The sequence below is a fragment of the Eurypyga helias genome, unplaced genomic scaffold, assembly GCF_000690775.1.
Source record: "Eurypyga helias isolate BGI_N326 unplaced genomic scaffold, ASM69077v1 scaffold18168, whole genome shotgun sequence".
Taxonomy (NCBI): domain Eukaryota; kingdom Metazoa; phylum Chordata; class Aves; order Eurypygiformes; family Eurypygidae; genus Eurypyga; species Eurypyga helias.
Genome location: NW_010265141.1, coordinates 51,629 through 66,312, shown reverse-complemented (window position 1 = coordinate 66,312; position 14,684 = coordinate 51,629). Strand labels below are relative to the sequence as shown.

At 45.3% G+C, this 14,684-nt stretch overlaps 1 protein-coding gene across 1 annotated transcript; it reads left to right on the top strand.

Annotated features, from left to right (window-relative positions):
- Positions 1–3,392: 3,392 nt before the first annotated feature.
- On the top strand, positions 3,393–14,156 carry ERP27 (endoplasmic reticulum protein 27; the record flags this gene model as incomplete). The annotated part of the gene is made up of 4 exons (XM_010156628.1): positions 3,393–3,506; positions 6,472–6,597; positions 13,196–13,393; positions 14,112–14,156. Coding segments are annotated over 4 exons (483 nt in total), but the record flags the coding sequence as incomplete, so codon positions are not given.
- Between the last annotated feature and the right edge of the window lie 528 nt (positions 14,157–14,684).

Genomic DNA, 14,684 nt, shown 5'->3' with positions numbered 1-14,684 from the left:
GGTGTGGGGGGCGTGGGGGGTGCCCCACGGCGCTGCCGTGCTCGGAGGACCCGGGGAGCTACCCCGGGCGAGTTGGCTGCCCCAGAGGAGCTCCCTCCCGGGTATGTGGGAATGCAGCGCTCTGGCTTGGGAGTTCCCTGCCCGCTGGGTTTGGGGGGCGGCTTAAAAACTGCCCCCAGCCACGGAACAGAAGTGGAATCTCCGGGTAGCGGTGGTAAAGAAGATGAAAGCTGCTCATCTCTCCTTAGGGCAGGCCAAAAAAGGCTTGTCGTGCAGTCGCCCTGCGTGCCCACCTAAAAGCCCCTCCTAGAGCTTCCCGTCCCAAAGAGGTCTGTTGCTTTCCGCGTGCAGGGTGCCCTGAGCCGTGCCACATTCGTTACCCCTGGGGAGGTTCCCCCTTTGAAGGGGTTCCCCTGTGGGTCTGCTCCCGCACCCCGTGCTTTGCAAAGAACCGGGTCTGTGTTCCTGAGCGACTGGCCTGGAGCTCAGTGTTGCTTGGGTGGGGTTTCCATCATTTTGGAAAGGCTCCTGAGACAGGTGAAAAGCACACAGTGGCCGTGTTACACTGGATCAACACAATCAATAAGATTGGAATCAAATCTTGCCAAGTGTCACCCCTGGCAGGCAAAGCTGTCTCCCTGGGTGCACGACTTTTCCATCTGGGCCAAAACCAGATCCAGCCTGAGTCTTTACAGTTGCAGATGCTCTGGCACCAAAAGAAATCCCAAACACTCTCTTCTAATTTAGGTCCTACACCATGGTTTGCAGAGTTACTCCTTAAATATGGAGTATGCACCCATTAAAAAAGTTACTTTGCAGTTTCTCAGGAGTGTGTGCTGTGCAAGTTCAAATCTTCGTGGACTCCAGCTGTAAGTGCTGGTGCCCCACTGAGTCTGCAGCCATGTTTGCTGAAGTTGAAGAAGATGATATTGGGAAGGGCCGTGTACTTGCTTCAAGAATACCAACAAAAGCGAAAAGCTACTGGTTATATCAATTTCCTTGTGTTGTTCCTTCTCACGCAAGTGTGGCACTTCAAAACTGGGGAGAGAGGCATATCTGAGGAGGAGAGGGGCCCAAGGCAGTACAAGATTTCCTAAAAGCCCATCAGATGCTGTGTCACCAGAGCTCTAAGCACATGGGGTGGCTACATGTGCTAAAGGAACTAAATGTGGCAGCTTGGCCAAGGTCTAGATCCACGTTGTACAAAGATCGGACAAAGCCAGTTTGTTCCCCTTTTTTTCTCATAATTTCCTGCACTGTGTTTACCGCTGGTATTATCCAGATAATTCAGGCAGAATGATCTAAGAGTGAGCAGTAGGTAGGCAGGCCCATTTTTTTAACCTTTTATTTGCTATGGGCAGATGTTGCAATTTGAAGCAACACCCATCTCATTTTTGGTTCTTAGTCATGGTGGTTTTCTTCCAAAAATATTGAAAAGATCCTTTGTTTTTGGTGCTGTGGCAGATAGTGAGGATGACTGTGTTGGGAGGGTGTTTGATAAAACAAAGTGTCTGGATTGTTAGAATTTGGATTATATTGGATCTTTATTGTCCGCAGTCCAGTTTTTGCAGCTGGGCTCCTGTTCAACAGGAAAATAAGCGCACGAAACAAGTACGCCAGTCAGGTTCAAATGTTGACAATTCACTTGCCTCATTGTCAGTTTTTCTTAAACTAACTTTGCCAGACACACTATTTTTCCTTTTGTTCTGTGCAGAATGCTATGTAGGAGTAAGGGGTCAGAGATAAAAAGGAAAAGAAAAAAAGAACTGAAACAGGAACTTGGAATCAAATATTCATTTGAAGAATACAAAGATGCGTGACCAGGATAGCAGTGAATCAGAGGCATAAACTTATTTTTCTTTGCTTTTGCAGAGTATAAGAGAGGCATAATGCTTAAAAGTTTAAACTGGAATTATAGTAGTAGGAGGGGCTGCTGTCAACTGGTGAGACTTCATATACTAGAGGCAAACTGATTTCTAGTGAGGAATCTGGCCTGAAAGACATAGAAAAAGCATAATTAACAGATGCTAATAAGACAATTATATGGAGTGATGAAGACATTTTGATCAGTTTCAACTATTAGATGCAGGATATTTTTCAGCCTTATTTTCTTGAAATTATAAATGTTGAGCACAGGTTTAGGATATTATTATCCCAAAATGGAAATCAGGTGCTTCCAGAAGCCCATGAAAGTGAAGGAAAGACTTTCTGTGGAGTCTGAGGTGCTTTAGATTGGTTCCCCAGGCCTGTCTGATCTCACCCGCCCAGGTGTTGCACTGCCTTGATCCCACTTACTTGAGTAGAGCTGCCCTTTCATTTTCTGCAGGAGCAAATCTGTGAGAGGAACCAGGCCCCGCAGCCTGAAAAGCACCGGTTTGGGTTGCCACACAGTGCGCTGTGCACCCCCTACCAGATCAAAGGCCGTGCCAATGACCACAGGAGCAAAAAGGGCTTTAGATGTCTGCACACTACTGGAAAAACTAACACGAGCCCTTTCAGAGGTTGTGTAGGTGCAGAGAATAAAATCTGGGGAGTGCAATGTGGACTTTTCCTCAGCCCTGAGAACCTCATTCAACATATGTATCAAAGGCCTTCAAATCCCAATCTTTGAGCCTCTTGTGTGTCAGAGCCTAGTGTCAACTCAGTCACGTCCTGCGGTGGTACTGTACAGCAACTCTGCCCTTTTGGGTGATGCAGCTATTATTTGATGGTTGCCTGCTTTTTGTCTGTTTACCAGGTCATGAAAACTTCAGTAAAATCACATTGTTTGCAGGGGGGTGTTGAGTGTGGGGAGATGTGTGGTAGGATGGATTTTCCTCTAAAGCTAAAATGTGTTTGATTTATTTTGCCCCCTTTTTTTTTTTTCTGTACTTGAAAAAAAACTCTTTTTATTGGAGAGATTTCCTGCTTGCACAATTTTTCCAGGAAATCCATACGGGCCCATGCCAATGTTTATTACTTGTAGAAGAAATAGAATAAGCAGATGAAGATTTTAAAAAGGGATACCAAACCAAAATCAATGCAAGGAGTTAGACGGTTTAATGACCTCTCCTCACAATGCCTAGAGTGGTTTATCGGCTAATCCTCCCTGTCTTCAGTGCATCAGGACCTAATACTGTAAGGGATGTCTGGAGTCCTCAGTGATTTCTGTTATGCCCAGAGTTTGCCTTGTCCTTGGGAGACTGAAGGAGGGTGGGAGATCCTTATCTCGAAGTGCAGGCTGGTCTCTGTAGGTTCTGGACCTCCAGAAGTGGGGATTATGTGGTGGTCGGGAGAGGATGGCAGTGTCCCAGGGGGTGGGTGTCTCCGAGTGTTCATGCCATCAGTGCCTCTGGAGGAGGTGCTGAGTGGAGAGGACAGCTGTCACTGTAGGTGCCTTTGCATGTCTTCAGGTAGACAATGACCGGAGGGATCTGGATATGAACAGCAAAGATGTTGATGCCGAGAAGATGACTCGTTTCATTCGGATGAATGAGCTCCGCCTGGTGACAGAGTACAATCCTGTGGTAAGCATCAGCTCCCCACAGCCCTCACCCTAGCACTTGGTCCCCTTCTCCTGGGTGTCTTCTGACCCCATAGCCTGTACACCCAGATGTGTGTGAGGGTTGTGGCAATGGTGTGGATGGGGTTGGGGAAGCCATGCAGCACTTTGCTGCTACTCCATACAGCGACTGGGAGCAGACGCTGTGTTGGGGCGTGTGAGTGGGGAGGGGAGAGGAAGCGGGGCATGGTGGTTCCTTTAGCCTTCCAGAAAATTTGGGGTGTTGGTGGGCAGAGTGCTCCATTTCTTACCACTCCTGCCAGCAGAGCAACTTCCTCCTGTGGGCGTTTGCTGTGTCATACATGTTCCCTTCTCTTGGGTTGAGAGACCTTGAGAAACATGGAAAGTTGAGTGACTTACTCCCAGAAGGCAGGTCCTTTTTCATCACACATAACATAGGGCTTAACATAAACCTGGCTATGTAAAAGCGTATTCAAAAGCCAATTGGAAACTTCCCAAACAAATTTTTTCCCATCCCCTCCATCCCTTACTCCAGAATTCATCAGCTCAACAAAAAAGTCAGACACAGGATGCTTCCGTGTTAGCCATCTTCATTAGCTCACCCACCTGACTGGCAGTCACTGGTTCCCACTGCTCTTCTCCCTTATGGAGAGTGACCACGGATTTTGGCTCCCCTGAAATCTCAGAAGTTCACTGGCCTGGTTGCTCTGGAACCAATGGGTCTTAGAAGCCCGGATAGCTGCAAGGCTGAAAGTTTATCACTGCCAGTAAATTGTTTTGTGGACTTCTGAATAGCTACAGCAGTGCTGACCAGGCTGGATTTAAGCTGAGGAGAATGGCCCGACCTGTTTCAAAGCTATGCTTTTTCAAACCAGTGCCAAGGATCAGCTAGAGAGGGCTGGCACATTACCCAGCTCAGGTGCAGTCTGCCAGTAGAGAGAGCGTTTTGTTTTGGAAGGTTTTTGTTTCCAGAGTGAAATACTGTAGAAGTTCTGTTTGTTTGTTTGTTTTTAAATAAAAAAAAGTGTATTTGTTTTTTCATCTTGATAAGGGATGAGGAAAAAATAAAAATTTCAGAGTCACAGACCATTTCTGGGGCCAGAAAAAGCTATATCCTGCCCCACTGTTCCTGCAGCCCTTTGAGAACACACAAGTCACGTCATTGGGGATATTCTGGTTATCTTTATAAACGCCCAGGCCTTTTGAACCCTTGGACCCTCCACTGTGTTTTTTGGCAATTCATTAGACTGTGGCTCTTTCTTTGTGTTTCCGCTGATGCTTTGGGCTCTCACTTCATGACATCCTCTTCAGCACCCAGGCTGTCTCCCTGACCGAGAAGTCCTGAGCTGTTCCGCGGGTCCCCTCCACCCTGACTGGCAGTACACATCTTGTTCCTTTTTTTTTATCCAGGCACTCTGGAGTCGTGTCAAGGTGCTGCAATTAACTGCACGTGCCTCCTGCAGTCCCTGGCTCAAACCTCTCCCAGCTCTGCTAATGTAGCTTGGTTTGTTGTAAATATTTATTCCCAGTGCATATGCTGTTTACATCTAAGAACGCTGCGGTCAGCAGAGGCTGGGGTCATGCAGATCACACTGAACGCTGCCAAGAGTCTCTCTCCCCATCCTGGGGCCCTTACTGTTTCTCCCACATACTTTAGTCATCTTTATGCAATGCTTACCCTGTGGGCTCTCCAGGAGGGTCAGATCTGACCTGGCCGTGTTGATGAGCTCTGCTGATTGCTCTTGCACAAGGTTATGTGGACAGGCACACCTTTGTGTGAAGCTGCTGGAGGAACTGCTGCTCCAGCACTGCCCACTCACAGCCCAGCCTTGTTGTGGCCCTTGGTGCTGGCTGGCTTCACCCTCACCTTCAGCCCTGTCCTCTCCCATGAGGTCTTCTAATGCTCCAAGCCTTGGTTCGCAACCCCTCTACTTTCCCCATCCCCATCTGCACAGCAGCAGAGAAATCAAGGGATCCAAGATATGTGATAAACATTAGGCTAATGGCAGGGGCCCAGCTGCCAAAAACTAGATGCTTTGGAGTACATGGTCCTTGCCAGTGTGCACTCCCTGACCCCTTCCTTCTTGCTTCTGGAGTATGTGGAAACTTTCTTCTCCCACTGGCAGGGAGCTGCACAGTCTGTGCCTCCGTGGTTTCCGTGGCACGGGGGAGGCTGCAGGTCTGGCCCAGCTCCTGTTTAGTTTGAGGGAGAGGCCGCAGGGCTGCAGGAAGCAGGTGGGAGGAGAAGCGAGATGATGAATGAGTGAGTGAGATGGTGCGGTGGCTCCTTGGGCAGTGCCAGCCCTGTCTCCTCACAGAGGGCCAGTGTGTGCTGCCCGCTTGGCCCTTGCTCAGGGGACAGGGACAGATGGCTCTAGGTCTTCTCCCACGGCAGGACTGCAGAGGCAATTTTAACCCTCAGTACTCTGGAATGCCCAGGCCATGGGGTTGCTGAAATGGGGTTCTGGGCTCCTCCCCATCCTACACACAGCTTAATACTAATGAAAGGAAACAAGGGGAGACACCAACCCTAACGCCACAAATCCTTCCCACTTTCTTGCTCCCATTTTGGCCAGGTGCTGGACCTCAGTGGTTCAGGGCACCCTTATGTTCAGTGTTTGCTGGCTTTCCCTCTCCATTCTCTTGCCCCTCTAGACTTCAGCTTGCTGTATCCAGGCAGTCCCTCTGCCTAGTCACTGACCATCCGGAGAGAAGTGACGAAACCTTGTAGTCTTCAGACTCTAGTCTTGGGAATAAGCAAAGCAAGGAGGTTAAGTGCTGCCACAAAGAGCCCAGATTAGATCCCCCTGCTTTAAGGAAGGCTATCCTGCTTGTGAGGCTGACTTGCAAAGAAATATCAGCTGAGACATGAGGATTGGTGTCGCTCTGGCAGTGTATCCAAGGTGGATTGAATGTTCTCAAGCTCCTTGTTTGTGTGTGTTTCTCTGCGGCGGCCATGTTTTCGGCAGACAGCAATAGGTGTGATGCAGAGTTCGCTCCAGCTTCACCTCCTCCTGCTCACAGACAAGATGTCCCCAAAGCACCCTGAGCGAATGCGCAGATACCGGGCAGCAGCAGAGCTCTTCAAGGGGAAGGTAAGTCCAAACAGAGAGAAAGGGGAGCCATTAGGGAGAAAAAACAGGAGAACAGTGATTTCTTCTGTGGATGGGGAGGGTATAATCTCCTTCTCTGTGCATTAAAAGAGCAAAGGCCAAGTGGCAGGAAAAGAGGATTAGCTGGGTAACTAAGTGGAGGGGTTGGATCTGTTCACCTTTTGCCACTTTGCCTCCTTCTGGGGAAAATATCGTCTGTATGCTGCTCCTCTGCTCCCTCAGTGGGACATTATGTACTTCCTTGCTTCTGGTCCAGTTTTGTTCCCTTGCACTGGGAGATGACAAACAGCTGCTGCACTTCAGTCTGGAGATGGTTACATTCCACTGGTGTGAGAAGGTGATTTCTTATATACAGCCTGCAAGATGCCAAGGAGCGTTATATAAGTGACCAGACAGCAATTAATGTCACGCTGCTTCTTAACCCTTAGCCTTCTGGTTGGATCCTGGGGATATAGCTATTTTAAAGGACTTGCAAATGGATTTGTTCTATTTATCACACTAAAGTGATGGGATAGATGGGGACTTGTAGAGAAATTCTGCTTGGTTCCCACCCCTCTGTGAGCAGAGCTCCCCAGGCAGTGAATCTTCCCGTGACTTATTCTCTGCCAGCAGCTGGATTTCAGGGGAATTTGTGTCCAGGGAACAGAGGAAGGAACTGGCAAGCAAATGAAGATTGGGGGCAACAGGAAGGCATTTGGGGCAAGGGAAAAAGGCAGGTGGGAAGGGGAAGAGGATCACAGCAGCGGAGAAGGCTAAGCTGAGAGGCAGAGGGAGAAGATCGTCCTGGGAGAAGAGTGGAGCTGGAAAGAGTTGGGGTTTAAAAACAAGATATCTGCATGCATATCTTTGTGGTACTGAAGGGTCAGATTAAAATAATTAAATATATCCTAATTTTTAAATGGAGGGGCCACCTCAAAACTGTTCATCCTCAGAAGTCTTGAGATTCGTGTACGGCAGAACTACCTTGGACCTTGCCATCCGTCCCACCCATTGGCAAGAGACCAGGCAGTAACCATGCACCAAAGTGAAAAGGTCTCTTCAGAAGTGTTTTGCTCTGCTGAATACATAGCAGTAAAAGAAAACTCATTAATCTGAAAAATTCCAGCCATCTCAAATGAGATGTGTGTTATAGTGACACCATTATCTCTGTCCTCCATGAGCAGCAGGGTCTGATACAGGTCTCCCCCAGGCAGCTAATTCTTTTAACACAGTGCATGGCTGTTAACCGTCACTATCCTTTGCTGATGTGGCTGCAGCCAGATATGTTTTCATGTGACATGTCCAGATCTGAGCAAATGTGAATAATTTTCCTAGAAATACTTCTCAAAACATTGGATAAAATGTTGCACTGAAGTCCACATAATTTATGAATTGCCAGCAAGCCAAATCTAACTTTTTTTTTTAGTCATGCAGGCAAGTTTCCCACCAAATTAGTCTAGAAGAAATTTTCCAGAGCAAAATATAGAGATTAAAGCTGTGGGAGTTTGACTGATGATTTCCACTTTACTGCAGTGGTACCGCAGGAGACATAGATGAAAGGACTTAGAGTCTAATAAGTTGTTTTTCCCAAAGGAGTGGCACTCTGAGGAGTGAATTGTGATTTGGACTGCCCTCTTAGGAAGCAGCAAGAGAGCATTAGGATCCTGCTGTTTGTGTCTTAGATCTGGATACTAAGGACTAAGCAGAGTGATATGCCTACTGAAGTTTGTCTCCACTGCTCTGTCATGTAGAAAGGCATGAATTAGTTTGAGTATCAGAAGCAGCCACTGCACAATACTGTGGAAATCTCTGCTGGCTAATTTTCCTAAGTGGAATTATCTGTTGTCAGGACTACCAACTAAACTCAGGTTTACTTCAGAACAAGTGAAGTATTGAGTTTATTTTGCCTTTTTGCTGCTCGCAGATTGTCTGTGAATAAATGCAAGATTCTTGACTTGAATCTTATTCAGGGTTACTAGTGAATAACTCATAGCCTGATAGCTGGTGGCGAAAGGCTTGTTTGTGCTGTGGGTTGGTGCTGTCAGTGGTTCGAGCAAGGAACTGTTGCTGTGCAGCGGAGAGGAGTCCACACTCCCTGTGAGCAGGTACCACTGCATCCGGCAGCGCTTTACAGTGATTGCAGAGTGCCAGAACAGAGCGGGGAGACTTGGCGTGTGTTGCAACTTCTCTACAAGCCAGTGAAGAACACAACCAGAGCCTCGAGGGTTTCCCAGCTGGAGAAGGGGTACTGATCCTTTCACACATTTCTGCTGTGCTCTGTGGGTAGAGGAGACCTTGTCATTGTCTAGGGAAAAGAGAAATTTCTTGTTTGGATTGATGGGGATATGAAGAGGAACTGCAGCTGCTGAGTGGCTGACCCCAGAGAATGAAGAAAATCACATAATTATAGAATCACTTGCGTAAGAAAAGACCCTTAAGGTCATCAAGTCCAACTGTTAATGGATCATGAGGAAGTGATTCACCTGCAAGTTCCTGGGTTATGGTCCCCTCATCTCTGGTTTATAATCTTTTCATTTTTGCCTGAGAGGAAGCTGAGATTTTCATCTGGAGGTTCCATGAGGCTGTATGGTGAGGACTGTATTTGAAAACAGCCTGAGCTGCACCCTTGAGCAGCAGTGAGTGTCTGAAGGCAGTATAGATTCCTCTAGATTTTATCATGGAACCTGGGGGCTATAAAATGCTAGAGAGGAATGTGCAAATGCTCGGTGATGCTAAGCCAGAAAGAGCTGACAAGAATAAGAAATATGGTACTTTTCTAGCAGACTTTGAGAAACAATTGTGGGTGGGTAACAGTGAACAGAGCGAGCTCAGAGCGCTGCAGCTGCAGGAGTGAATCCACCAGACTTCTTGGAAGGATCCCACTGCAATCAAATATGTGCTTATTTGAGAAAGTACTGCCAAGAGTCCAGGCTTTCTACTGGAAAGGAAATGTCAGGGTTTGCGTTGCTGAGCCAAACTAGCATAAGCATCTTTAGTTTTCTTTTCACAGTATCAGAGTGTAACATGACAATTACAGCTGGTGTACCTCATGGGTGTTAGCAGAAGTTTCAGTAAGGTGATGCTGGGAATAACAAAACCAGCTTTTGCTGCAACTGATAGAAATTATTTACAATGTCAAAATGATTTGGGCAGAGATGTTTGCAAAGTGCCTTTTAATTTATACTTAGGCCCGTTTAGAAATGGTTCCTGAGAAACCCCTGAGAGTCCTTCAGTTCTTACATGGAAATGAAAGGATGGTGCCCTTTCTCTTGCAGACAGTCATTCATACACTTTTTATTTTTCTTGTCAGACATTAGTGGCTCTAGAACTGAGAGAGAGGGTATTTAGAGATGCCTCTTTTAGCCATAAACAGGGGACCCTGTAAATGTGGATGGTCTGTGTCATTTAACAGATATCTGCAGTAAAGTTATGTTTTAAATAGCTTGGTGGTTTTTTTTTTTTGGTAACTCATGACTGATATTTTAATTTTACTTTGATGTACTATGTAAGCTATGTAAGAAATAAGTCAAACTTCAGAATTTGATCTTTTATAGAATCTCCTCAAAGAATAAAGGTTACAGCTCCATGAAGTTCAAAGTCAACACTGGATATGAGGCTTGGTTATGCTTCCTGTTTGTCTTTTTTACAGGAAAATAAGCAACATCAAATTGGTTTCTAGCATTGCAGCACTATTTTGAATTAACTCTAATTTCTTGGGCAATAACATCATTCCATATCTTAATATTTACCAGGAACTCGATGTTCTAAAAGCTCTGGGCTAGGAGTCAAGGTGACAAGACACCAAGACAGCACCAGCACACAACGTTTTCTGAAAGAGAGCTTATTGCAGGTGATAGCGCATAGGTAACATCATGTGTGTGGGGGATAATTTGTGTCAGCAGTTCCTCATCCATGCAGGAGGTCCTTCACTGCCTGGAGCACCAGACCTCTGAACACAGGCAAGAAGGTCGCTACAAGATGAAACAACTTCATGGAGATTGTTTCAGAATAAAACCAACAGCTCTTGCACAGGATAGTATGAAACAGAAAATGAATTTTTCTGTTTGGGCTGGAACTACCTGGTTTCTAGCAGTAATGTGAGAGTTGACATCATAAGTAGGATTTGGTTTTTTGGTGAAGTATAGCTTTGGTAAGTTGTCTAGCAAGGCTTTAGGCTCTTTTCAGCACTGGTAGAGAAGGGCAGGCGTGTCCTTCCTTCCCTTCAAAAATAGGTGGAATATAGTGCCTGTCACCATTTATTGTAGGGGTTACCTAGATGACTGGCTGAGACAAGACTGAGATCTGGATGGCAGAAGTTAGGCAAGGTGAATCTTGTCTCATGATCAGTGTAATTTTCCATGGCCATCACATTAATTCTTCATGATTAGAGCTGGCTGGGAATCTCTGACCAAATAAACTCCTTCTGAGAAAATTCCAGTCCCACCATGTGGCATCAATCATGGAAATGTCCCCACTGAGAAACCTGCTTTCTCCCCAGCTGCTGAGGAGACCAGGCTTCCGGTGCTTGTGTCCTCAGTTCCAAGACACCACACCATTGCCTCACAGCTCTCTGTGTGGCCACACAGGTTTGGCAGGACCCCTGGAGCACATGCTAATATTATAGGTCCTGTTGCTGAAGGAGGATTCATCCCACATCACAGCACCTACCAGGAATGTGTCGTTCTAAATCGCCTGTGATAGGTATTAAGGTGTCTTCTTTCGAGTGACAGTGGACAAATGCGATCACCATCTCTTCTGTATTTCTGGAATGTAAGAAGGGAAGAAAACTTTTGCTGTACTTCGGCACCCTATAACTGTGAGCCAAATGTGAGTCATTAGAGAGATCCAAGTCAGGAACTGTGAAGCCTTTCTAGCTGAGGGGCCTGTTGTTTGTGTGTTTTCATTTTCTTCTGTAAGGATGAAGGTGTTTGGAGTTCTAAGCCCCAACCCTTTTATTCCTTTATTCTTACTCTATTCTTATATTCATAGATAAAATATGTACAGCTTTTTAGTTTGGGGATTTTTAACAAAGGCTGGAAGCTTGGTAAAGAGAAGAATGTTGGCTAACATTTATTTTTATTACCATTTTAAAATGCTATCCATCCGTTTTAAAGGTGGAGGAGATTTTGTATAGAAAGTGACAACATTTAACATCCTAGGTGCTCTAAATGCTTTTTAAAATTAACTTCTTGTTTAACATTTGATTAAAAAAACGTTGTTTAGTGAATCTTTCATAGAGAAGCCCAAAAGCTGGTAAATGAAAATGTGATACCATTTCCTGTACCAACACTCTGAAAGTGCTTCCCTCTGTTAGCCTCTGTTTCCAGCTTGCCCTAAAACACAAGTATTGCTGCTCCAGCTGAAAGCCTCTTTGAGCAGGTCCTTAGACCTGTGACTCTTAGGTGTGTTACCCTTCTCTAGCGTGGTGTTTTATCCTGCAAAAAGATGAATTTAGGACTCTGGGAGAAGTTCCCCACAACCCATCTGCTCACTAGCTTGTTGCTCTTGGGGCACAACTGACTTTTGGAAGAGAAATTGCAAGTGGTAAATATCACATATCCAGTGAAAGTGCTGTTCCTGTTGCTGTGTCGCAGTGACTAACTGCAGTTAAACCTTACACTAGCCTAACTATCCCTCCTTCCCATAGGCTGTTGCCTAAAAAGGTTTTCAGATATATTTGGGTTTTTATAGAACATGAATTTAATGGAGTAAAGAGTTTGAGATTTACCAGTTCTATTTTTAGAGAAGAAAAAACTTTGAACTAACTTGAGTGTTTGTGATTGAAAAGAAAGAAAAACATGAGTCACAGTCTGGGAACTGGGCACATCATCTTCACATTGCATTACTTTTCTTTTTTTAAAGTCTTCTCTTTTTTTGTGCAAGGTAAGTCATATCCACATCCATAGGTACACCGAATATGCTAGGTGTAGTAGACTGCACAGGGTAAACAGAAGATAAAATGACGCATGTTAGCTGGGTGTTTGTTTCATTGACTTGGATATCATCTGCCAAGGGATTCCATTTAATCAGGTCACTGATTAAATGGTTCAATATCTGTATTTATTTTCCTTTATAAAATTTACAAATAATGTTTTATTTAATATTAACATAAAATGTAACAAATATTTTTGAGATAGCTGTATATTTTATTCATAATATTTCAGATTCCAGAATTTTAAGTTTGTACTGCACCTCTAAGATCTCAGTTGAAACTTAATCTTAAAATCATGGAGTTGGTCACCAATTCTGGTAAGTCTGTATTATTGAATCATCCCAGCAGAATCCTAATGCTTGGCTTGATCTTGGTAGAGATGAAATGGAGGCTACCCTCCTGCCATGCTGTAGATGTATTTTTAAAGGAGGCTAAAGAAGACATTTTATTTGGTAGTGTAAGTCTGGACTTGATGAAATATGGAAAAATGCACTGGATGGAGCAGTTAGATAGTGGCAGAGGAAAACGTTGTCCTGACAGACTGTGGTGGGTTTTCTCTAACTCTCTATAAAAATATCCCTGTTAATCTTCCTGTGATCACAGTTTGGGGATCTGTTCTCTCTCCTGGATTCTGTTTTGCTCACGTTTCCTCTCCTGTTTCCATCACAGGTCCTTTTTATCCTGGTAGACAGCAATTTGAACAGCAATGAACGAATAGTGTCATTCTTCAAACTGAAGAAGTCCCAGCTGCCAGCTCTGGCTATATTCCACGCACCAGATGAGGAGCAGGATGTGTTGACTCTGGATGAAGTCTCTGTTGACCGTGTACAGGATTTCTGTAATCGTTTCTTACAAAGAATGCAGAAGGTAAAGGGGGACTCCTATATAGTCTACAGGAAACTGGGATCTTGTAGGATGATGCTATTTCTCGCAAGGATCTTAAAGAAGATGACTTCAGTTCCTTGAACTCCTCCCCACTCATGCCATGTCCCCTTTCATTTTCTTTTGCACATGAATATCAGGAAAGCATTAGATCTAGAGCAGAGATGGATGTCTTTGCAGAGCCTCTTTCTTCATTGACCTCTGCCTTCTAGTCTACGGCAAGAAGAGGTCTACTGACCTCTGCAACTGGAGGAAGGTCTCAGTGAAGCATTTTCTGGGAACAGCAGCTGGTGAGACAGACTGAAGGGTGCTTTTGGACACTGAGAACGGGGTGGTAGATGACAGCACATAAGAGAGGATCAGGGAGCAGTGGTGTGGATAGGAAGGAGATCTATTAAGAAGGCTACAGAACAGAGTATGCAGACAAGGGCTCAGGACCCTACCAGAGGTCTCTGCTGGGAGAGGGACAATTTAATCTCCATGTTCCTTCAGTGTTAAGAATTCTCTCTCTGTCAAAGCTTATCTTCCTATAGCAAAGAGGCTTTGTCTGTCACGACCCTGTGTTGTGCAACTGCGATGGGACAGGCAGGGGGCAATGGCATAGACAGTATAACAAGGCATTTAAATTGCTTTTTTTCTTTTATCATTATGCTGAGAAACCAAGCAACATCGAAACTGATTTCATGCCTCTAATGTGTTTTAGAAAGAAGAGAAACCTGAGGAGAAGGCCCTCAATGAGGAACTCTGATTCTTTCTCAACCCACAGGATGACTGTGCCTGGAGTCCTGGTGTATTAAGAGTTCACTGAGCCCCACAGCTCAGGAATTCCTGGGGTAGTAGGATTAAGGGGCCAGTCATGGATTCCCATTTCCATGCTATGTACATATATGCTGTCTGTCCTCTCTAGGAATCTCTTCTCTGTTCTCATTTGTTGGCTCCAGATCTCTTTTCTCAGTACTCCAGGAGCTCTGGTATTGCCCTACACTCTGTCCTTCTGTGCCTCTGTTGGAGACAAGGGTGATACACCAAAATGGCAATATGAGAGATAAAGCTTGTAGTTCCCAGAGATCTGCTTCCCCCGTTCTCTTTGCTTTTGGTGTCCTGCTGGGATCCACTGTCAGCCTCTCCTGACACCAGGAAAAGATCGGTTGCTTGACGTCACATGAACGTTTCCATTTATTTTACTAAATAAAGCAGAAAGTGGATAGTCTGGATTTTTATGCAAATGTGTGCTTTACCACTCCCCATGTCTTTCACTTAAGGACAAAGCTTGTGT